The sequence below is a fragment of the Peromyscus californicus genome, unplaced genomic scaffold, assembly GCF_007827085.1.
Source record: "Peromyscus californicus insignis strain IS unplaced genomic scaffold, ASM782708v3 Scaffold_10__1_contigs__length_136768540, whole genome shotgun sequence".
Taxonomy (NCBI): domain Eukaryota; kingdom Metazoa; phylum Chordata; class Mammalia; order Rodentia; family Cricetidae; genus Peromyscus; species Peromyscus californicus.
This window is the reverse complement of record NW_026294391.1, coordinates 111,609,348-111,635,214: the sequence shown is the minus strand read 5'-3', so window position 1 is coordinate 111,635,214 and position 25,867 is coordinate 111,609,348. Positions and strand designations below refer to the sequence as shown.

Here is a 25,867-nt window from a genome sequence, read left to right as displayed (position 1 = left end):
AGTGTTCTTTCCTTTTGTATTTTGTGGAATGATGGGAGGAATTTTGATACTAGTTTTTCATTAATGGTCAGGTAGCATTTTATGTTGAATCCATCTGGTCTTGGGCATTTTTTACCCAGGAGATTTATTATTACTGTTTATGTTTTGTTTGCTGCTTTGGGTCTCTTTATATTACTTATTAAATCTTGGCTTATATTTGGTAGGCCATGTGAATCTAGAGGTTCATCCACTTCTTTTAGATTTTTATTTTTAGTAGAATATGAATTTTTAATGTCCTTATGATTCTTTGAATTTCCTCACTGTCTGTTATAAGGTCTCTCCCTTCATCTCTGATTTTATTAATTTGGGTCTTCTTTCTTTCTTTTGATTAATTTGCAATCCCTCAATGTTTATTTGTCTGTTTGTTTTGAAACAGGGTTTGGTGATATTTTGTGTGTGCTGTAACAAATAAAGCTTGCTTGGAGATCAGAGTGCAGAGCTAGCCACTAGAGTCTAGGCAGTGCTGGCACACACCTGTAATCCCAGCACTTGAGAGGAATAAACAGGAAGTGATATGGCTGGGCCGAGAGAGGAAGTAATAAGGCAGGGTGGAGACTGGAGTTTGGACCTTTCAGGCTGAGGATTCAGGAGAGGTAATAATTCTCTCTAGTGGCTAGCTCCTTTACTGATCTTTTGGTAATTATCCTGATATCTGGCTCTGGGTTTTTATTATGAAGACCAATTAGGATTCACGTTACAACAGGGTCTCACTATGTGCCCCTTGGCTGGCTTGAGACTCACTGTGTAAACCAGGAAAGCCTTGAATTCATAGAGGCCAACCTGTCTCTGTATCCTGGATGCTAGAGAAGGTGTGCACCACCACATCTGGCTTTCATTTTTCTTTTGCTCAAAATGTAGGCACTTATCACTATGAAACTTGCTCTTAGGCTTCCCTTCATTGCGTGCTATAGATTTTGATATGTTGTGTTTTCATTTTCAATCAATTTTAAGAATTTTCCATTTTTCTTCTTGAGTTTTTTCTTGACTTAATTATCATTCAATAGTGTGTTTAGTTTCCATGAATTTGTGTACTTTTCATAGTTTCTATTGCTATTGATATCTAGCTTTATTCTACTGTGGTTCATAAAATGCAGGATGTTATTTCAATTTTCCTTTATTTGTTTAGACTTGTTAACATGTTCTAACATGTTAATTTTGGAGAAATATCCATAGGCTGTTGAGAAGAATATGTACTCTTTAGTCTCTGAGTGTACTATTCTGTAGGTGTCTGCTAGGGAGTTTCTCTGTTTAGTTTTTGTCCACATGAGCTGTCTATTGGTGAGTGTTGAGTATTGAGGTCCCCCACCATGGATGTATTGGTATAAATCTGTGCTTTTAGATCTAGCATGTCTTCATGAAGCTGGGTCTACCTTTGTTTATCCACCCATATATCTATTATAAGCTATAGCATTAATATCAGTATATGTCACACCCATTGATCTTCACTGCAAGAATGCAGCTTCACTGCCTATTTGTTTAACAGATAGGTTTCTTCTGGGCTATCCCACATCACATTTTCATATTTAATTATGACAAGTTCTAAGGGAAAATATAATCCCCAATTAGAAGTACATAGTTTTTTGATGATTCTAATAAACTGCAAACTTTGACAGTCTTTTTGTTGTTGTTTTGTTTTTTTTAGAGACAAGGTTTCTCTGTGTAACAGGGCTGTCCTGAAACTCCCCCTGTAGACCAGGCTGGCCTCAAACTCAGAGCCTGCCTCTGCCTCCCAAGTACTGGGACTGAAGGTGTGTGCCACCACAGCCCAGCAAACTTTGACATTCTTAAAGGTACCTTTTCAGTTAAAATTTTAAGCTTAACAGAACAGAAATTACATATATATCTCAAGAGTGAATATAGTATTGGTAGCACAGGTATTTAACTCTGCATCTCAAGAGGCTTAAGCAGTAGGATCCGTGACTCGAGACCAGTTCTAGGCTAGATAGCAGCATTTTGCCTGAAAAACAAAACAAAAAATCAACCATACTCAGACTTCAGTGAGAATGTCAAATCATAACACAATGTGAACGTGCTTTCCTCAAAACGAAAGTATTTTAAAAGCATTCAAAAGAATCTAGAACATTAGTTTGCCTCAGCAAGTATTTTATACCCTAAACTAGTCTGAGGGGCCATGTGCACTAAACTACAATACCCAGAATACTCTCCTGTATCTGAACTCAAGGGATTATCGGAAGCTTGGTGTTAAAAGAATTGTGGGTATCAAGAACTGTCTTGACTTCATCTCCCACAATCCACTCGCTTTCCACCAATGCCAATATAGGATAGTTTCGAGAAAGAACAGTCTCCAGTTACTTCAAACTACATTTCCCATGAAGACATGCGCTTAGGCCCTAGCTTCCCTAGTGACCAGTAGCCAATGGGAAAGGCCTCCGTAGACACCCTGTAGGTTAGAGTCCAGCCATTGGGCCCCATTGCTTGGCCTAGGCCGGCTCCAGAAGGTGCAGAGTTGGGAGACAGTTGTGGGGCATGCGGTGCTGCAAGGGCACTCCGGGTCCAGGAGCTTCCGAGCGGGCTCGATTTTCCGCGGCTGTTTAAGGAGTAGAACTTCGGTAGCCGCGGAGCTGGAGGTCAGCGAGACAGAAAGCCTGAGTGGCAGTGGCCGGGGACTGTGGGACCGAGGGGGCCTTGGGAGGAGGGTGCTTCCGGGGCTGCGGTCTTCAGCGCCTAACTCCGCCCAGCTCCGCCACTTGAGGGGTGGGGGTGTCCATGGGAGTCAGGGGGTGGGCACCAGTTGCCGGAGCATCCAGAACATAAGCACGCACCCCACCCCCAACTCTTTTGTTTTATTCCTACCACCACTCGCCCCTCTCCCTCACACCACTCAGCATGTGCTGCTTCCTAGGATGTTAGGGCTGAGTCTTCCTTAAGTCGCATCTGGACTCCTTCATGCAGGAAGGAGTGCTGTTTTCTCTCACTCAATTTGTAGTTTAGGTTTGAACATCTACCACTGCAATCTCAATCTCTCTCTCTCTGTCTCTCTCTCTGTCTCTGTCTCTCTCTGTCTCTGTCTCTCTCTGTCTCTCTCTCTGTCTCTCTGTCTCTCTGTCTCTCTCTCTCTCTCTCTCTCTCTCTCTCTGTCTCTCTCTCTCTCTCTCTCTCTCTCTCTCTCTCTCTCTCTCTCTCTCTCTCTCTCTCTCTCTGTCTCTCGCTCGCTCTGAAAATTTCTTGCTCTACTCGGGTCTTGATTTTCCGTCAGATTTCCGTTTCTGCTTCCTGATGATGAGATTTTTAAAAAATCGGCCCATCTCTCTTACTGGCCCCTTTCAACCAGTCATTGGAGTGGAAAGGATGTACTCCTTCAATTTCCAGAAGGGATAGGGAGCAGAAGAAAGGAATCTTACATTTGAGAAATATATAATTAAGATTCAGTACAGTGTTCTAGTGAGAGTACAAGGGAAATTGGACCTATTAAAAAACCTGGAGCATTTTAAGAGCTTCCAACAAAGACTAGTTGGCACCAGTGTTGATAAACATTTAATGGGCGAGCTGTCTACAGAACACAGTAGACTGTGAAACACACTGCATTAATTACTGCATATTACAAATGTGTGCAAAAAGTGCCCAGGGCTTAGTGGAAGAGCATATAGATAGGAGGTAGAGGCTGAGTTGTGAAAGTTCTAGCCTAACTCAGGACTTGCTGAAGTCTTGAAATTTACCCTTCTTTTAGATCAATCCTAGTAGCCTTTGTGGAGGAGGTCACCTTTAATCTGGACTCAGTGGAATAAAGGAAATTTGAAATGAGTGAAGGAGGAAGATTTTCTGATGCAGGGGTTGGCACTTAAGAAGAAGGCATAGAAAAGGGAGAACTGTATGGCAGGCACGTTCCCATTATATAGGAGTTATCAGCAGGGATATATTGGGAGATAATATTTGGGAAGAATATACAAAGTTTGAATTTTATTGTGTATTGAATAAAATTAAGAACAAAAAATTAAGACTGGGTGATTTTCCTTTTCATTGTAGGGGAACCTGATTTGAGATCAATTCTTGGAGAACACAAAGAAGTGTGGTGGTATGTTCCAGGTGTGAGTTTAATTTAAATATAAGGAGAAACTTTTGTCTTGTAGATGTTTTGTTTGTGGCTGTTAGCCACAACCTGTACTTGTCAATTAGAAAGCAAAGTGCCATAAACATATTTTCTTAAGAAATGAGTTTGCTGTCCTTGTACAGCAGATTACCTGAATTGTAACCATCTGATTAGATAATAGTAATGACTGCTATTTATTGAGCCCACATAATATCCCAGGGTTCATCATAAACACTCTGTTACATTATCTGAGTGTCTTATAATACGTGTACTATTATTTCTCTTGAGGAAGAAACTAAAATGCAGATTTTAAGCAAATACCTGAAGTCACATAGATTGGAGATAATTGAGGTAGAGTTTCAGTGCACAGACTTGTGACTTGAAAGCCCATGTTCTTTCCCCCATGGTTTCCTAATCCTGATGTGCATTTTTGTTCTTGATTTTCCAGTTATGGCAAGGAAAGATTACTATAAGGTATAATTGATCATCCTGGAAGAAACCCAAATGAGTCATTTTGCATTTCTGTATCAGAGTGTGTCTGCTGTAAAGTAGTTGCCAATACCAAATTAGCTTAACTGCTATTATAACCACAGTTGATTATGTCTGCCAAAATCATAGTTAATATATCTTTTTTTAAAAATTAGATGATTCTGTGCAAAAACTTTCTTACCTCTAAGCCATTTGGATCTAGACAGTTCTTTGAGTTTTATTTCATTTTAGCTTTATAAAAGGGAGCCAGGTTACTAGATGTCCTCTGTGACCTAAGCACACATGATGTACAGAAAATGTAACAAAATACGAGGTTTGAACCCTCACTAGGTCTAGGGAAGCTAGGTAACCACAGTTCTGAGATACCCTAGAGTAAGGAATTGTGGGAGAGTAGAAACAGGTACAAAGCATTGTGGTAGGATAGAGGAAAGAGTGGCTAACCAGAGAGAGGGTTGGGGCTTTTGTGAGAAGGTGACATGATAGATAAGTCTTGAAGGGTAATGATTTGATAGGCAAAGAAAGGTAGAGAGGAGCCATTGGAGACGAAAGAATATGGACTGTTCATCATAGCGGGGGTACTGAGATTGTTTGGGACAAGGAAGTTTCAAGCAAAGTATGCTACAGAGTTTTGAGAGTGATTTTTGGAGAATTAGGTGCAATGCTAAGAAATATGAATGTGTTCCCACAGGCCCACAGACTCAAAATGTCGGGCTTGGACCAGTGGTAGTTACATTGTGCTTCTACACACATTTTAAATTTCATTAGTTGCATATTTGAATGTATCTGATAAAAAACTAGATTATTCATCAAACCTTAGGTTACATAGGATTTAATAAAAATAGAAAATACACTAGTCTTAAGTTGATTTAAAGACAAATACTAAGTAATAGTATGAATATGTTAAATATGGCCAAGTTATAACCTCTTAACCTCTTATTATTGGATGCAAGAAATGAAATTGTAGGCAATAGAAAAAAAAACTTCATTATTTTCAGGAAGAGAGAACAGTGGAGGAACAGTAGATGTTGGAAGCAACTGGCAGCTGCTCCCTCGCTTCTCTGATCCTTCAGGTTTTTACCCCAATATCTGACTCCTGTTTTTTTGTTTGTTTGTTTGTTTGTTTGGTTGGTTTTTTTTTTTTTTTTTTTTGGTTTTTCGAGACAGGGTTTCTCCATGTTGTTTTGGTGCCTGTCCAGGATCTATCTTGCTCTGTAGACCAGGCTGGCCTTGAACTCACAGAGATTCTCCTGGCTCTGCCTCCCGAGTGCTGGGATTAAAGGCGTGTGCCACTGCCTCCTGGCTGACTCCTGGTTTTTAGTGATAAGATGAATTAGATTTATGTGTCATCTTCCCATTTGTAAGATGACAGTGGAAAGGTTGCACCAGAGGGAGGCATGACCAATATCTAAGTAGGGTGTTTTCTTTAGAGAGATCATAAGTAGTGATGTGGGAGAGGAGGAAACAAACTTGAGAGATATTTATTGGTTAGAATTAGTTGAAATTGGTACATGTAAATACTATTCTATTAGTGTTTCCACTTGCTTGTTCTTTATATTTTATGGTGAGTATAACGTTGCCAGAGGATGCTATTTCATGCATTAAGGTAACAGTGTAGGGGAATTGTTACTCTTTGGGAGAGTGGATTTGGTTATGTAAAAGCACCCCTTTCACCTTCAAAATTCAATTTCAACATGAGTGTCTCTGGGAAGCCTGTCCAATAAACACTCTGCATATGCATGAACGCACATACAAGGCAAGGTTAGTATTCTCACTTCCGTAGGACCCATACTACCTCTGTTCAGATGAGATCATACTGTAGTGTGCCATTCCGTGATGTTTCTTCTTCAGTAGATTGTGAGCTCCTTGAGGGCAGGAACCACACTTCGTTCATCTTTGTTCTTAGAAAGAGTACTTGGGACAGCAGACATCTGACAAGTGGTTATCATTTGACAAAAAATAACAAATATTCACATGGATGCAACTATGGACCTTGGTAGTTACGGATATTAAAAAATAAAAAAAATGTAAATTGACAGATAAAGCGATTTGCTGTGTGTGCTACTTTTCCTGAATATAACAAATCAAATTCTCATACTTTCACTATATTTTCATTTTTATTATCTTTTTCTTTCTCATAGTTTAACCCTGTTAGGCCTGTTCTACTTCTCTTGACAGGGCTCACATTTCTCCTTTCTTGTTACTTTCCTAGGAAACATCTTCCTCTCTAGCCACCAAGTCCATTTCATTTTTGGCATTAGTCTTAAATGCATCTTCTCTTGGTCAGACACATTGGTAGTGGTGTGATAATTTTATTCAGCCCTTCTTTGAAAATGATTTGTCAATATGTGTCAGAAATCCTAAAACTGAACATAGTCTTTAACGGGTCATCATCAACTTCTAATGCTATATTTTGAGGAAGCAATCATATTTCCCACAATTCAGCCCCCAGCTTCCCTAGAACTGTTTATCATAATGACCAAAAAGGGGAAAAATGGCACCATAAATACCCAGTACTAGAAGTTTGAATGAAATCAATTGTGGATCATTAAGTAGCTACATCATCGAATGCTGCCAAAGTAAATTTCATGATGTGGAAATTTGTTTGTGATACATCCAGAGAAAATTCAGGCCATAAAACACCCAGTATAATGTAGCAGATTCCAACTTAAACATATGTATGTATCTTATACATGCCATGTAAATCTGTGTATGTACACATAGGAAAATTACTGTACTGTTTTTTTTTCTTTTTTTTTTTTTGGTTTTTCGAGACAGGGTTTCTCCATGTTGTTTTCATGCCTGTTCTGGATCTTGCTCTGTAGACCAGGCTGGCCTCGAACTCACAGAGATTCTCCTGGCTCTGCCTCCCGAGTGCTGGGATTAAAGGCATGCGCCAACACCGCCTGGCTACTGTACTGTTAAATATATACAAATAGGGGTTTGCTACAAATGACAAGATAACATGTGACTTCTACTTTTTATCATTTGTATATGTTTATTGTCCTATATTTTCCAGGGATACATTGTTCTTTATTTTTAAAGATAATTTCATCATACTTTATTTTTTTAATTTTGTAAATTTATTTTAAAATACTACTATTGCCATTGCTTTCGTTTGGGATGTGCTTACCAGCCAACAGAAATGCATCATTTCTCGCCTGGATTTCTACTGTCTCTACACCAACTCTCTACCCATCTGTTTTACATATAAAGGATTTTTTTTTTATAAATCACAAATCTGATTCTGTTCAGCCTCCATATAAATAGTTCAAAGGCTGCTCATTTTCCTTAGGATAATATCCAAATTTCTTTAGGCAGACTGATGAAAGCTTTGCAAATCAGATGTACTAGCATCAATTTTTCTTTTTATAACTAATAAATTTCTTGGGATTGTAGGCCACTGTCAGGCACATGTGAAATGTTTATAGTTGACCAAATGCTGATGTGGATTATATAAGCTAATTGTTGTATAACACACAAACTACTGGTATTTTACCCTCAGAGCAAACATATAAATACATTCAATAGTTATTACTATAATAAGCTGGGTGTGACAGAGGCAGGCACAATTCTGTGAGTTAGAGGCCAGCCTGATCTACATAGTAAGTCCCAGACCAGCTGGAGCTACACAGTGAGACCCTGTCTCAAAAGAAAATTACTACTATTTTACAGAATGGAAAGACTAATGTAAATAAATGATAGAAGAAAAGTTATCATAATAAGAAACTTTGTTAAGAAAAACTATTAAGCCCCTGCAGTGGCTCAGTGCTTTACACTTTCCTGAAATACCTGTTGATTTTGTCACTCTACACAGACTTCTTATAGTCCCTTGGGCAAGTTACGTGTAATCATAGCATAGCAAGAGCAGTCCCAAACTGGCATAGTTTTACTACATAATGGTTTGTATTGTGTTAATGTAGAGAAATCTTTTCTTACTTAAGACTTCATGGAAGGGAGTTGGAATAGTTCAAATTTTCCTTTGTTTCTTGAAAGTCTGTGTCTTTGGGAATGGGGATGCCAGCAGAAAGCTAGAGAAAATTGTGGTAGAATTGAGTGTACAAGAAGCAGTGCATGTCATGGGGGCCAATGTCATTGGTTATATTTTTTAAGTGCCATGTAAATGCATTTTTCAACAATCTATCCCTAGGGAAGACCTTGGTTGAATTCTACAGTTAATCCTATTTACAGATTATAGCCCATGCATGCACTATATTCTTGTGTTAAGTGATCTTAGACATATGTAGGGGATTACCATAATGACATAAAATTGCATGAATATTGGATATCAAATTTTTCTCTAAAAAAGTATATTGGTCATCATATAGTCACTTAATATCTTGTAGTGTGATTTCTCTTTCATTTTTCTTACAAATAATAACCATTGTGCAAAAATGAATGATCTTTAGAGGACAGAAGTTATGAGTACAAATCATCTGGGAATAAAATAATATTACTTTGCATAGACTACGATATCCCTTTTAAGCCCATTAGTTTTACAATTAATATGCCTATAAACTAGTTTAAAAAATCTGTAATTCTCCAATTCAACATTGAATTTACAGTTAGGGTTTCAAATTATTCAGTGAATTATTGCAGGCTCATTATATGGAATTACTGTGGTAGACTCTGCACCAGATCCTCATAAATATTCGTTTGATGTGTTTGGAGTTGTGTGTGTGTGTGTGTGTGTGTGTGTGTGTGTGTGTGTGTGTGTGTGTGTGTGTGTGTATGAGAGAGAGAGAGAGAGAGAGAGAGAGAGAGAGAGAGAGAGAGAGAAATGCAGACACACACAGATATTAGAGACGGAACATTCAAGAACTACTGAAAGAAAGAACACTTATCAAGCAATCCCATCATCTAAATGAAAATTTTCCCAGCTGAAAATTGGGCTGTGTGCCAGAGGGGTTGATTTTTCTTTCCCCTTCTCTTTCCTCTGGGACATCTAGGCAAAAGTGATCTACCAGATAGCTGATAAGCAAATAATGTACTTGTCTGTTTTTAAACAGTATTACCTAAGGAAGGGTGGGTTTCTGTGACTTGAGCACAGCACAAGCTTGCCGGTGCTGTAAGAATTATGATTGTGTCAGCTTTTCCAGGGTCCCTGTCTCTCCTGCACAGATTTGGCAGACACCTCAGACAAATTTTATGTCTCTTAAATCTTCTCCAAGCAAGGCTTGGCCCTTAGATTTATATGTGCAAAAACAGTCAAGTGTTTACCAGTTTGACGTTTTTGAAGATCAAAACAGACTCAGTTGTTTTTCTTTTTCTTTTTCTTTTTTTTTTAAGTTCAGCAAACCACCTCAGTTTAGTCTAAAGAAAAGGCTAATTGCTTTGTCCTAACTTTTAAGAAACAGCCCCAATGTTTACTTTTCAGAAGTAGCTACTGATCATATACCTAAAAAATTATATTCCAGTCTTCAGCTTTGTTTCTTCTATTTCTTGCCTATGAAGTATGATGTTTTACTGGCCTTAATTTTCCTTTTTTAAACTTTACTGATAACAACATATCAAACATTGTAAGATGGAGACATAATGGAATGCCCTGGTGATATAGGAGGAACAAAGAATTTTTTTAGCTCTGTTTCCCTTCCATTTGTGTTTTGTTTAGTGGTCTCTTAAAAAATACTGTTCCTTGGCATAATACTGATAGGCGAGAATAAAAACTGGAGAATATTCAGTGACTCTCCGTTAACAGGGCTGGTCCAAAGACATCTGTAGGCAGAGCACAAGTGAAAATTTGGCTGTAGTTCAGAGAAGCCGAAGCATTATATGGAGAATGTTATGGAAATTGCTTCAGTGGTGTACTGTGAAAATCAAAGATGGGGAACTCCCTGGTAAGGCCCTCCCATGTGCCCCAGCTGCCAGTGAGAATCTCCTGGGATAGAAAGAAGACCTCATGATCTGTCCTCCCACTATTGCCTCTTCAGACACAATTCCCATACTACATTGGTCACCTAGTATTCGAATTTTTCCCTTGCAGGAGATGCCGAGGGCAGGGGAATAAATGTGTCATGAAAGCAGAGGGGGGACTATTTGGGGACATGAGGAAGGGGACTGGTAAGAAAGGGAGGGGGAAAAAGCCCGCTAAGGAGCAAAGAATAAAGTATAATAATATATATGTATGAAAATGCCACAATAATACCTATTTCTCTGCTAACCAAATACTAATTTTTGAAAAGATGTTGAATTTGAAATCAAAGAACTTCTGATAGTCAAACTCATTAATCTGATAAACATTTGATTGCTTATAAAGGTCTGGACCTCATGCTAAGCTGGAAATATAATATGGAGTTATATAATTATATGTAATCCCTGCCCATCTTTTTGTTTTTTTGTTTGTTTTTTGAGACAGGGTTTCTCTGTGTAGCTTTGTGCCTGTCCTGGATCTCACTCTGTAGACCAGGTTGGCCTCAAACTCACAGAGATCTACCTGCTTCTGCCTCCCGAGTGCTGGGATTAAAGGTGTGCACCACTACCACCTGGCAATCCCTCCCCATCTTAATGAGCTCACAGTCTAGCAGAGGACATAGAACCCAAAGCAGTAATTATATTCCAATATGCACAGGGTACTCAAAAAGAGAGATATACACGAGGCTTCCTAGAAACACAGTGAAAGGAGTTACTACTGAGTGTGGACAACCTGTAGACCAAAGCTTTGACTTTGCTGAGTCATAAGGAATGAATTAGAGTTGCCTATATTCCAAGTAGATAAAGAAGTGGCTAGCAAGGCGTCTTAGCAGGACAACCAACACATGAGAAGAAGTTTGGATGAACATGGGAAGTTTCAGTAAAGGTATGATCCTGTATGTAATGTACTAGGAATGTGACAGAGGGATACAATCTAGGAATTTTGGGAAAGTGTCCTGTAGCAAGTTAGTGAGGGAAATCGGTTGCTACTAAGTGTGGTCATTGTCTCATAGGCACACAAGGGTGAGACAGAACAGGGTTATAAGTAGGGGAGTAACATGACTGGATTAGAGGGCGGGAAGGAGACAGAGAAAGTCCAATTTGTAATTTGGCAGTTTTAAAGAAGTTATATTCTAATCACTTACCACTGTCCAGCAGTGCCCCCTCCATTAAGCTTTCTTTCAATATATAGAGAGTAATATTGTTGCCTTGTACACATAGGACATTTATTCCTGTGCCTCTTTGTATGTCATTTGGTTGGATATTCAATTTTTCTACCTCAAATCAGTGATCCTTGCAGCAATTGGGGTTTGATTATCACAAAGGAAATCAGTTTCAGAGCCCAGCAGCTTCATTTCAAAAACATTATGTGAAGCTTATTTATTGCTTGCTGAGTCAGCAACAACACTGAGGCAAGTTGAGGGCACAAGGAAGGAGGCAGAGGGACATAGGCTGAATATATGTAAGAAGGAGGCCGCTTGAAAAGTCGCCCGTGTCCACAGTGCTGGCAGTCTCTACAGGCCATGTTCAGACATGGGAAATACAAGGACCAGGAGTAGATAGAAGCAGAGTGCATGTTGAAGGTACCTTTGCCTAAACAATGTACTATTTAGCTAATCAGTTTTAGTTACTTTTCTTTCCCTGACTCAGAAACCATAAATAGCTTCCTGTTATCCTTAGGAGAAAGGCCAGATTCTTCAGCCTGGCATTTGCTGAAATTTGGCTCCAGTCTTTTTCCAATATTTATACTTCTCTCAACAGAACTCTGCTCCAGCCAGTTACCCCTTCAGACAGAACTTTGGTATTCTTTCAACTATATTATTAGCCTGCTGAGGGCAGGGACTAATTAAAAAAAAACTCTGAGTCCCCTACAGTATCTTGAATATAGTATCTTAAATATACTAGTGCATCCATGGCCTTTCTATTGGTTGATGATTGTTATTCTTCTACCCTTCCTCCATTCTTTTCAATATCTACCACCATAGGCCTCTGCTAAAAATGACTACTGAAACAGCCAAGTGTCATATACCTGTGATTTTAGTATTTGGGAGATATGGATATTTGGGAGATATTGAAGCATAAGGATTGCTATGACTTTAAGTCCATCCTGGGTTACATAGTGAGTTCTCTGGTCAGCTTGGGATGCATAATGAAATACTATCTCAAAAAGAATAAAAAAGCAAGTCAATCAACCAACCAGTAAATACATGAATAAAAATTTTCAAATGACAACTCAGCAACTGAGATACTAAGTGAAAGGGGTCATTGCTCAACAAACTGCCTTTTAACTTTGTAGTGTGTGTGTGTGTGTGTTATACACATGTTTATACTGGTGAGTGTACTTATTTGCATGTGTGGAGGCCAGAGGAAGGTACCAGTTGTTCCCTTGTATCATTCTCTGCCTTATTACTTTGAGACAGAGTCTCTCCCTTAACTTGAAATTCACATTTTCCAATTAGACCTGTAGGTAGAAAGCCCTGGTGAGCCTCCAATTTTTACCCCCCTCCCAAAGCTATGACCCCTGACACAAGCCATCTCTTCAAGTCCTTTAAGCACTTTTAAATATGAAAAAAAAGCTGTATAATAAGTCTTATATACCATTCATTCAGAATCACCAATTTTGCCCTAATTGCCTCATGCTTTTATAATGTATGAGTATTTCCTTTTGGAAATTTGAGGTTTAATAAGCTACACTCTTTATTCTTAACCTAATTATGAAAAATTTTAAATGTAACAGAAAAATTGAAAAAAAACAGTGAGCACTCAGATTCCAATTAATCATGTTATTGTGTTTGGCTTTTGAATTTATATTTGCGCGCGCCTGTGTATGCAGGTCAGAGGACAACTTGTTGGAGACTGTTCTCTGCTTCCACCATGTGAATTCCGGAGATCTTGCCAGTCCCTGTGTTTTTTTTTTATTAGCTGCATTACCACCTGTCTGTCCTTTCAAACTAAGTTTTGCCATCAGTACAGATTTTCTAAATTCTTCAGTATTTATATCATTAGCTACATAAAGAAATGTTTCTGTGCTCTGAAATCAATCAAACCTTCAGTTATACCTGCATTTGCTATGTTGCTAAAACTCTAATCGGGTGTCTTAGATCTATTTTTCAGTGGCGCATGTATCTCTTTGATTAATTTTGGGATGTCCCCCTGTTTTATCTAGTGCAGTGCCAGGCACATGGTCCATAAAGACCACTTGATGTTGTTGAAAAGAGATGGAGCTAGACCAGGGCAAGGAATACTGAAAGTCAGAATACATGGAGGAAGGCAGCGAAAAAGTGTATGAGAAGGCCACAGTTAAATGGGAGCTAGTCAGGACTTGAAGTATTATGGGAAGAAGGGTACTGAAGTTCCCTAAGTAGTCCAAGCAGTGCCTCTATTTTCTTCTCTCTCTTTAGAAGCAGTAGTTGTAGGAAACTAGACACAATTGTTGCTTAGTGTAGCACATGGCAAGTCTCCTTGTTGTTGCTTAAATACCACCAATTCATACATTCATTTTGCTCTCATTTATCATATGATGCAACTTAATTTTGGAGGCTGTGGGTGGGCTACCACTTTCAAATTCTATCTGTGCTATGCGTAAGAGGACCTGAGCTTCATAAATGTAGATTTCTTTTTCTTTGTAACATTTCCTTTTTTGCTGTGTCACTTAAAATACAAAGAGACCTCTAGTCTGCTTTTATTGAGCAGAAATGTTGTGCCAAGTATTGTGCTAGCTGCCATCACATCAGTGACACTTTACAAAAACCTGACAGCACACTTCTTTCTGGATTTGCCAGACAAGGAAACTCGAGACTTAGCGCTGTCAGGTCCATAAGCCAGAACAAGAAACTCAGGTCTGTCTGCCTGGAGAACCTAACAGTCCCCACCACTACACTACACCATCAGATGACATTTTAAAACAGCAACAAAACAAGGGGGCAGAGAGATGGCTTCATGGGTAAAGGTACTTTCTGCCAATCCTGATGACCTGAGTTCAATTCCTGGAACCCACATAGTGGAATGAGAGAATCAACTCCCTCTGGTCCCCATTTGTGCCTGGTATTTATGTTCATTATTCCTCCTTCTGTCCCTCCCTCCCTCTTCCCCTCTCTCTGTCTCTCTTTCTGTCTTTCTCTCTGTCTCTCTTTCTTTCGAGTGAGCATGCACACACAGACAATGAACAAAGATTGAAAAAGACAAATAAAAATACAAGGAAGTCTACCTTTACTAGATGGGCTCAGCATGTGTTTTACTCATTAAATAATTTCAGTTGTATGATTGACTTAGGAAGTATGCCCTAATCATTAAGATGTTGGTATAGTGATGGATTCTGGTTGCTTGAGTTAAAAATCTTATCATAGCAGTTGAGTGACTAAGCAGTCATTTAATATCAAGTTTTCTTGCTTAGAAAAATGTACATAATACTTAACACTGTATTGTGGGGACTGACTTATGTAAAATACCATGCCTGTCTAGCATACACTAGGTGATCACCGTATTTTAGGTTACTTTCTTCCCATCATATTTTTGTGGGGACCAGACTAGAACTTTGACTTGAGGATAGAAAAGTTTTTCTTAAATACTTTTTAGAGCAGACTTATTTTTTAAAAAAGACTGTTGGGTGTTTTTTTTTTTTTCTTGAGTCCGAACAAGACCAGCTACTAACTCTCATGTAAAACATTTTTCAAAGTAAGCTAGAGATGTAAACTCATAAGAGAGTTGTGATCATTGAGTGTCTCTGCTTCTTAGCCATCAGGGCCAAATTGTGATGTCATTTAATTTTTTTTTGCTAGACTAAATTTCATAATTGGCAGCAGCTATTAGGTTTGGGATACTGGCAATCTCAGCACAGCCATTTCCAAGCCAGCAAAGTAAGGCTAAGATAACAGAAGTGACTCGAACAAGGTCAAACAGTTAAGAAGTAATACAATGGCAGAGTCCTTTCTGATTATCTGTTGTTGGTTTGTTTTTGCTTCTTTGCTTCCTGTGGGAGCTTTTACGCAAGTAAGTCAGCCTTTAAAGTGTGTTTTTTACCGGACACATGAACTGCTTGTTCTCTCAGGGTTTTGGTGAAGTGTGATGGATTCAGAAAACAAGAAAACTTGGTTCTGGTTCAAATTAGTTCATTACTTTTACTTCGATTACACTCTTAACATTTTCATTTTAAGGTTTAGCAAATTAGTGTTGTTCTTCTCTGTTGAGGTCCATGGTTTGCTTCAAATTCTTGGTTCTTTGAAGTCTTCCACAGGGACTTTTGTTTTTGACCAATATACCTAGAATCCCAAATGACCCTAATTCATTTGAAAATGAACAGCCAGGCTTAGGGGTGACTGCTGAGGGGAAGCGGTTTAGGTTGTCATTTCTGCTTAGATTTTAAACCATAAAGTCAGGATAATGTAAGCCTTACAGTAGTTTTTGCTATTTCTTCTCATCAGGATGCTTTGATAGTTTGATTTCCATTCTTGCTCCTGTGGGTTGAAGGTGCTGCCCCGCCCCCCAGCTCGTTGCCTTTGGGCGACTCTGTCAGTCATCTTATAGATAGGGTCTTTCTGTTTTGACTGAAGGGACAATACTGACAAATCCTTTTCCCAGTCCTTTCCCTTTCACCTTGTGTGGCACTTCGGAGGGAGGAACTTGAGGGATTTGAATTTCAAACTGGAATTTGTGGAAGTTATGTACAATGCCCAAAGGTGAAACGCCCTGATTCTGAAATACAATCACTTCTTTCTCTCCCGTTTGTGGAACCTGAAGTTGGGCCGATACCTTTCTTTGCAGCCATTCCAGAGGTGAGGCTATGGTGGACAGTTGTAGTTGGGAGGCCTCTGGAGATCTGTCCTCCACATGCTTGGCTTTCCGCATGCCAGGGGAAGTAAGCTCTGGTATTAGGACCTCCAGGACTTCTGCACTCTTGTTTATATACATAAGCAGATGGAAGGCTAGGTTACAGCTTTGGTTATCAAAAGTATCATTCACAATGCTTCAAAAGGGAAGCAGAAGAGATTTGCCATGACCCAGCAAGTGTGTGATTAGAGAGAAAACTCACTTATTCTCTCTCTTCTTTTCTCCCTTTGAACTTCTTCCCTCCACTTTAAATGGCTCAATTGCTCTTAGTTACAAGTCAGGTCAGCCTTTGTGATTCATGTTTTCTACTTCCCCCATTGATTTACGATAGATTTCAGATAAATATTTTACTGGCATTTCCATCAGTGGCAATGGTATTGGAAAGAGCAATTAGAAAGTTTTCTTTCTTATTGCAAGAATTGGACTAAACACTTGTTTGAAGACACAGATGGCACTGGAGGGGCCAACATGAGCTGACAGCTGATATTTCTGCCTTTTTTTTTTTTTGGCTGTTTCGAATTTGTCCCATGTGGACAGACACACACTTGGCTAACTACCATACAGATGGAAATCAGGACATGTGGGATTTGGCTGAACTGGAGGTCCCCAAACATTGCCTGGATCATTTAGTACCCCAGGTGTGGCCACCCCAGGACTTCATGTGCTAAAATTGTGTCCCAGTATTAACCAGCTGGTCACTGTATATATAGTATCAAGGAAGCTCGGAGCCTTAGAAAGTATGGCTTTGGATTTTTACCTTGTAGATTTAGACTTAGTTAATCAAGTCAAATCTTTTCCCCCATACTGGGAATAGAGGATGAGCCAGATAAATAGAAAGATTGAGCAAAAGGGGATGTTTATTTTCCAATAGTTAGCATTTAGATCCTATGAAGGAAAATGGACAGACTTTCTAGAAAGAGAATTAGAGGGCTCCAGTTTCTTTGACAAACTTCTGATTTACTATGGGTTACATTTTAAAATATTTCTTTTGAAAAAAAAATCCCTTTCTGGGGACTTCTAAGAACAATGATTCTAATTTGAAAATTTGAAGAATTAAACAATGATTTAAAAAATTGTATTTGTCCTTTCTTTTTATTTTCCTTATATGAGAAAAAGTCATCTAAGCAGGAGCTGGTTCATAGTGCAGTAATAATAACATCATACAGTTGCATGTCCCTTTACAATTTACAGAAGAGCCATATCCATTATCTCATTAGCTTCCTATGATACTCTTGTGAAGCAGTCAGGATGTGTGCCATCATCTCCAATTTATACATATGGAAGCTCAGGCTCAGAGAAGTTGTGTTCTTCAGCTGGTGTCATAAAGTTGTAGAAATGGAATCCAGGTGCCCTGAATCCCACTCCTAGGTGTTCCTTTAAGTATATCATATTTTTCCTATAGAGATGTATTTCCTTACTGTTTCTATTCATAGGTAATTTAAAAAATCAATTGAAAGAAGTGTGCTTCCCTTTAGCAGATGAAGAAAAGCAAACCACTTTCAGATAAAGTGATTTCTTAAGGTCACTTCTCAAACGAGTCCTGAACATGGCTCTTGCTTTATCAGCTTTACTTTAAATAAATTAGTTTTAGAGAGACATGGTTTTTTTCAGTGTTAAATAGATGCACAAAAGTTGTATGATCGATTGATTATAGGTGTGGAAGCTGCACCTGGAGAATGGGAGTAGGGATGAAAAGTTGGCTTAAAATAATTAGCTTCTTCTGTTTTTGTTAAGAGATGTCACGTTCAATAGAATTTAATTTCTTTATACTTCTTTTGCTTTCAGCCTTTTAAATATAATTCTTTAGGGAAAATGAGCAAATATGCATTCAGAATGTTGATTTGTCAGGAACAAGGGTAGCCAGAGGAAAGAGAAAGTAGAGAGGTGACTTTCTATACCCTGGAAGTGTGGGTAAGTGTTATTTTGTTTGGAGCTGCGAGCTAAGATTTCTTTTAAGGCATGCAAATCGTAAAGTTCTGATTTGTCAACTGCATGCTGTTTCTTTAGGCACTGATGTATGAAATCCCGAACGAATTCTCCAATGCACATACTGCTAATTGCTTCTCCACCTGCTCTCCAACCTCCCCCACCCCACCCCCTCCACTCCCAATTCAGCCTATAAGTGTCCGTCATTGGAGATGGATGGTGACACATGCAGTAATAGCAATTCATAAAAGGCAGTTCCAGCCCTTGTCTTCAAGGCTCCTGGATTTTCCACTGCCTGCTTTTGTGTAAGTGAAGTGGATGGAAGTGCTACTGGCATCAGAATCCACCTCCCCATGCTCCGTTGCTAGAGCTCAGTTGCTCGGCTGGAGCTGAGCTTAACAGAAGCATCGGGTCTGAGCGGAATTGTGACTGTGTGTTTTTTTTTAACTCTCAATGGGGGGGTGGGTCAGGAATAGTGTGTAGTGGGGGCTTAGGGTGTTTTGGCTTTTCTTTTTGAGGAGAGAAGAGGGTCAGGAGAGAATAACTCACGGTAGGATACAACGTGAAACAGTTCCACGAAGAGTGTGACAATGTTCCTGGTACAATATACAGGTATAGTATGTTTTATTTTTTTTTCTCTGAAATTTCCCTTTGATTTCCAAAGTGAATTTGTTTCTCTTATTTCACTTCCTGTTTTACTAAACTGAAAGACAAATGGGATTCTAATAAGCTAAACAAAATAGCTGCATAAAACTCCTTAGCAATGCGTGTGGTAGATTGCTGTGAGAAATCTGGGTTTTCTGTTAAATTGTTGGTCGCGATCCCTTAATTGTGCATGCTTCTCTGCTGTATTCTTGTATTGAATTCCCCAAGTCTTACATCTGCAACTGGTAGTATGTGATAATGCCTACAGTGTTTGCACACGAGACAGTGTTTTGGAAGCAAAAAAGCGATTTTTAAACTCTCAATATGTTGTTTTTCTCTTGAGTTTTTAAGCTCCTGTATTTTTTAATTGGTTGTATGGATTTCCATGTAGTTAAGAGTGAGGAAACTTCTAATGGGAAGCATTCCAGAGCACATCTTTTCCGTCAATTTATTTTCCTTTCAGTATTGAACTCAGGCTGATGAATATCATGTATTATTGTTGTTTATTCTCATGGTAGAAACAAAAAAGTGCTGGAAACAGCAAGGCTAAAAATGCCATCCCTAAGCCACTGTATTGTAACATATCATCGGATCTAAAATGTTCCTTAAGTATTTGCTTAAGCTTTCAGAAAAATATTGGTGCATAATAATGTAAACTCTTGGGTTCTGATCAGCCACACATGCATGCTGTTAAGGCTTGTTTTACAGCTGTTAGACGAGAGGACCCTTGCAAACAAGAAACCTTGAGAAAGTTTCACTTTCCCACTGAACAACAGGAGCTTAGTTCCTTTAGCTACATATTTTTGATAACTTTGGATATCATTTATTGTCAAGGACTTTGATCTGCATTCTTGTTTCATTCTTAAAAGAATGTTCTCCTGTGCTGAAAAGCTAAAAGATCATATTTTGTTTTGATGCGTCGTTTGACAGTTGATTTCGTTCCTCATTAATTGGGCAGCATGCAGATGATGTGGAGAAGGGGGTGAGTGACAGTATTTCAAGGTTGCATTGGAGAGCATACAGTGAACCTTAGTCCCTGGGACCAACAGCTGCTGAATTGAATTGTCTGCAATTAAAGCAACAGCAGGTTTGTGTAGTCTCCCTGCAGCCCATTTCTTTGAATTTATGGCTTTCGTTTCCTTCCTGGCTATCAGTTGGTTTGTTTCTGTAAGTGTTGGAAAGTTGTGCTTGCTAGATGTTTTCTCCATATACCAATCCAGCCATGACTCCTGAAGAGCTGTATCTGTACATTTTAATGTTGCAAGTTGCTGAGGTTGTTCTCCTCTGGTGAAATCCAGAGATGTCTCATTTTGTCACTATAAATTAAATAGATATATTCTCATAGAAAACATTGCTTTGTTCAAACATAGAGGTTTCTTGTGTGCTGATAATAGTGGTTTAGATGTCTGGCAGTGAAAAAATGCTGGACTTTGTTATGCTCCTGGAATTGCTGTATCTGGGAACACTTCTTTGTGTTAATACAATGTTTATATTAAAAGAAATGGTGGCATCCCCTTGCTATCTTTCAATTCCAGGTGAACACATGAACAGTGTCAAATTCAACCAGGTGGCCTTACTGGCTACATTTTATTTGTGCTAGTAATGGCTATGTTTAATTCTTTAGTGGTTTTGTTCTATTACAGTTATAATTACAGTACAGTTGCTGGGTCACAGTGGATGTGTAAAACATCTCTACAGTGATTTAACTCAGACTCTCGGTTTAATCTCATAACAGTCCTACCTGGCAACAGCGGTGATGTGATCTGTATTTTATAGGTAAGAAAACAGACCGAGACTCAGAGGATAAGTAGCTGGCCTGAGGTCTTACACCTCCTGAGTGGCAGGCAGAGCCTGAACTCATAGATTAAATCATCTGACTGAAAAAAAAATCTGTTTTTTTTTCTCCCTTATACCACACTGACTTTCAGATAATGGATCCTGGGTAAATTGGACTTACGCTACTAGTTGAGAAGACTACATTTAGTTATTTACAGAAACAGTATATTCTTTTATAACACACCGGTGTTTTGAAGAATTTATATACCAATATGAATAAAAGTAAAATTTGAAGAAACAAATCTTGTCTGATTTAAAGTTTAAGGTAAAATAGTTTTCCATCTAATAAGATAATTTGTTTTAATATTTTGCCCAGTGGACTTATACATGGTCTTCATAAGTATGTACTTTAAAATATCCTGGCTATGAATGTGAAGTGTTGTGTTTTCAAAATGAGAATATTTTTGCACAGCTAACAGGAAACAGTATGTAGTTCCTTCTTCCTTCCTCCCTCCCCACTCCTCCCCTCCCCTCCTCCCTCCCCCTCCTCCCCCTCCTCCCCCCCTTCATTCCTCTCTTCTCTCTCATCAGTCTTCCCATCTTTTTTTTTTTTTTTCTGGAGCTGAAGACCAAACCCAGGGCCTTGCGCTTGCTAGGCAAGCACTCTACTACTGAGCTAAATCCCCATCCCCCTTTTTTCTGTGACAAAGTTTCTCAGTGTAGCTCTTGCTGTCCTGGAACTCACTCTGTAGACCAGGCTGGCCTTGAACTCACAGAGATCCGCCTACGTCTGCCTCCTGAGTGCTGGGACTAAAGGCGTGAGCCACCACCGCCCAAATCTTCCCATCTTTTTAAAGGTCTCAAATATAGTTTTCAATTTTTTTGTTTTCATGAAAAGTCATACTTTGTGTACCATGGAAGAAGTGAATGCTGCTTAAACTTGGGTTATGAATTCAGCAAAGGGATCCAGACACTGAGTAATTCCCACTAGCGAGAGCTCTCTGATCCAACTTTTCTTTAAACCCCTTTGAGGAGACATTGTTCAAGGGATCACTCTTACATTAGTTTATTGGAGATCCCATGTCCTGGGGAAATGACTGCACTCATGCCATACACAGTTTCCCAACATTTGGCAGTATTCAACAGTGCTATTAGGTAAATGAGTAAAGCCAGGCATGGTGGTACAAACCTGCAATCCCTGCACTTCAGAGGCAGAGGCAGAGGCAGAGGGAGAGGGAGAGGGAGAGGCAGAGGCAGAGGGAGAGGGAGAGGGAGAGGCAGAGGGAGAGGGAGAGGCAGAGGGAGAGGGAGAGGGAGAGGCAGAGGCAGAGGCAGAGGCAGAAGGATCACCACAATTTCAAAGTTAGCTTTCAGTACAGAGTGAGACCCTTCCTCAAAGAGTAAGCAAACAGCAGAAAAGAAAATGAATCAGACATAGGACAAATATTGTTAAAAAATGTTCATTCAACTTTTAGAAAAATGGTATATGAAGATGGTAATGACTAAATTGCCTCAGTCACCATGTGGTTAGAATTTATCTTCATCTAAGATTATATCTTTAATGTATATTAAAGTAAAGTAAAACATTACTTCCTCTGGCTAAAGGAAAGGAAGAATATATGAAGCCCATTCATCTTTCTTTAAGCTTAAATGAGATTTGGTAATTAAAAAAGGAGTAATAGGTCAAGCTTATAGAAAGGAGAGTTGAGGAATTTTAGGCATGTGATTGGAGGCTCCATATTAAAATAAATCTTGATTTTTTTTCCAGTGGACAATTTCTTGTGCAGTTAGAAGCTTTGAACAATACCCTCTTCTTCACCCCAAACACATACTAATTCCTTTTTGTGGGAACAAGCCCACTGAATTTAAATGAAAGGAGCTTATTGGAGGCTTTTAAAAAGAAATTGACATTTTTTTTATTGGTGAAGGAAAACTAATCTTTGATCTGTATAATGTTCCCTTTCCTGCACTGAGTCTAAGAAAAACTAAGAAGTTAGTTTATGGGTTTCAGCTCTTCTGGGTTGTAAAGTGGGTTGTGTGCAGGGTTACTTCAGTACACCTGTTAAGTGTGTCTAGTGAAGTGAAGGGCAGGCCTAGTTTACTCAGAAGATCACTGAGAATAGTTACAAATGACTTAATATACTCAGTAAGACTAATACTCAGGGAGTGGCAGATGACTCAACAGGGAAAGGTGCTTGCCACCAAGCCTGATGACTTGAGTTTGATCTGGAATCCACATGATGGAAGGAGAGAACGTATCCCTGCAGGCTCTCCTCTGATCTCCACGTACTCCATGTGGCAATGTGGCATGCCCCTCCCCCCCAAGAAAAAGTAAAAATATTTAAAAAAGGAATAATAACTAAGGCATGTTGTTTATGCAGGACAGTATACTACAGATGCCTCGTGGACTCCTGAACAGTATTATGATAACAGGACAGTTAAGTGTGTGTTCTCGACTCCTGTATACATATAAGAGCTAACATTTATTGAATGCTTACTCTGTAGCCGGTTATTATTTTAAATAAATAACTTGTATACATGGGGTCAACCTTCATAATACTTCCCTTGGGTAGATAGTACTATTTCCATTTAAATGTTTAAAAAACTGAGGCACATACCTTTCTCTTGGGTTGTTTGGGGATGCCCATGGGACTCCTTTGACCAACAACTCAATTGGATAGAACCCAGCACAGACTTTTAAGTAACCTGCTTATCAGGTCTTAAAATTAGTAGGCATCAGAGTTGAGTTTTGTTTTGTTTTGTCTTTTAAATTGCTATTTGAGACATGCTTACTATGTACCCCAGGCTGGCCTCAAATGTTCTATGTAACACAGACTAGCCTAGATCTTACAGTCCTCCTGCTTCCTCCTCTCAGCTACAGGGATTATCAGGTAGGTGCAACCATATATATTATTACTAGCCCCAAGATTTGATCACTGAAAGTTTGCCCCCGAGCCCATGTTCTTAACCACATGCAATATGGAGCTTCATTGAGGAAGCTATGTGTGCACTAGTGTGCAGTCAAAAGCTGATATTCAATTGTCCATGACTTCAGAAGGCCTAGGCGGTAGAGAGCCATCTGCTCACCAGACCATTGAAAACTTTGTTTTTACTTTCCTTTTCATCCCCATCATGGATACTCTTTATTGACAGAGTCACAAAGGATCACTGAATTGCTAGCAGTTTCTAAGTGCACTCTTCATGGTTCTTCTTAAGATTTTCAGCTTTGTTTTAAAAATATCTTTTATATTCTGTTGCTTTTCTCTAGATATTTAGCTTTTTGCAACAAGAAGGTCAAGTAGAGTCTAATGTTTCTTCCTTGCAGCCAAATGACCAATCATAGTACATCATCTCAGCTTCTCCTACCTACCCAGTACCTTTTATGCCCAGCTATTACAGCGTTTCCCTAAATACAGATCTAATACTATCACTTTGCTTCTCAAATTTTTTGCTAAAGGATTATTTTTAAACTAAAGAGATATTTAGGATAATCTATAGTCACATGCTTTTATACCCTGATGTTACACCATACAACTATGTATACCCTATTTATTTATGAATTAGACTACTTCTGGGTCACCTGGTCCACTCCATATTTTGAAGCTCTTATGCTTATTCCATGCTGTTCTCTGCATTTAAATTACCACCTTTCACATATCCAGCTACTTAGAATCACTTGACACTTAAGATTCAGCTCAAATCACACCTGCTACTATATTATAATACTTATCTTTTCTCTGTCTTCCCCTGGTAGACTGAGTTCTTGAAGTCATTAACTGTATTTTTACCCATCTCTCAGCACGTAATCTAGTGTCTTACACAAAAGCATTGACATATAATATTAGGCCACCTGCAGCTGTACTAAGGTTTTTCTCCTCTCCTACTATCTCAAGTTTCAGAATCATTTCAGAGCTGAGAGTTCCAGAAGGTGGGCAGATAGATGCTTCTGCTTTGCACAGATATTCTGGAATATTTTGTTCAACAGATTTGTTTCTACTGCTTGATTTTTCTTTTTGATACTTAATATTTTCACAGATCCACTGTACCTTGAATGTTTCCATTGCCTTTGAGGAACATTTCATAATTTTACATAGAAAGTCTATACTGTGTATAAACAGTAATATATATATATATATACATATATATGTATATATATGTGTGTGTGCGTGTGTATAACACTCAAAATAAATTGATATATATATGTATTTATAAGAAGTGATAAATATACACACATTATATAATGATAATTGGAATTTTCCCCATGTTATTATGTTAGGCAAAATCTTTAAATATTTAAATTACATTTATTTTTAAATCAGTATATACAAGCCAAAAAAGTTACCTACTAATGAGGTACTATATAAGTAGTTTTAATATATCCATACATTGTGTAATGTTCAAATTATGTTAAATATACCTATCTCCACAAACATTTATCTTCCCTTTTGGGCAGAGGCAAGAGTGGGTTGTTGTATAGCCCAGGTTGATCTGTAATTTGCTGTGTAGTCTAGAGTGACTAGTAACTCATTATTTTCCTGTGTCAGCCTCCCAAGTGTCAGGATTACATGTTTAGCCACCATGCCTGACTTATTTATCATTTCTGTGTGGTGAAAACTTCTTCCTGTTTTTTTTCCAGACATTTTAGATATACAACACAGTTGTTACCTTTGGCCTCTTTATTATGCAACAGCACACTGAGTGTCTATCCCTGCTTATCACTTAGCACTCACTGATTAACTTCTACCCTTCCTGTCCTCTCCTCTGCTCTTCCTAGAAGCCTTTGATAACCAACATTCCATTCTAAACTTCAGTTCCATCAACTAGTTTATATACGAGTGAGATTATGCAGTACTTGTCTTTCTTTGTCTCGATTTATATGCTTAACAAAATATTATTGGAAGTGACAGCATTTTATTCTTGTTTGTGGCTGAATAATATTCCATTATATGTGTGTACCACATTTTATTTATCCATTCATCAGTTGACAGAATCAGTTGGAATATTTTGATGCATAATTACAACATTTCTCAAAATGCAGTTTAGGAACTACCTGTTACATCATTATCTCGAACATATTTTAAATGCACATTCCTGGATCCAGACCTACATTCTTCTAGTAATAGCCATTTAATAAAACCCCTCAAATGGTTCTTTTGCACAATTGATTTTTAATAACCACTCTCCAAAGTAAAACATAAAGTGTTAAGTGCA

The 25,867-nt window shown here is 38.6% G+C and overlaps 1 protein-coding gene across 6 annotated transcripts in view; it reads left to right on the top strand.

Annotated features, from left to right (window-relative positions):
• Nucleotides 1–2,462: 2,462 nt before the first annotated feature.
• Nucleotides 2,463–25,867, top strand: part of Enox2 (ecto-NOX disulfide-thiol exchanger 2) — a 290,736-nt gene continuing 267,331 nt past the window's right edge. For 3 of the 6 annotated variants that reach the window (XM_052739190.1, XM_052739171.1, XM_052739164.1), the window contains exons 1-2: nt 2,463–2,627; nt 4,024–4,083. Coding sequence is in view for 3 of the 6 variants with exons in the window: in XM_052739164.1 (XP_052595124.1) it covers nt 4,075–4,083 (9 nt within the window). In the remaining 3 variants the exon portion in view is untranslated. Of the gene's footprint in view, nt 2,628–4,023; nt 4,084–18,753; nt 18,848–25,867 lie in introns of all 6 variants that reach the window. The other 3 variants (XM_052739168.1, XM_052739165.1, XM_052739180.1) reach the window with 2 other exon arrangements.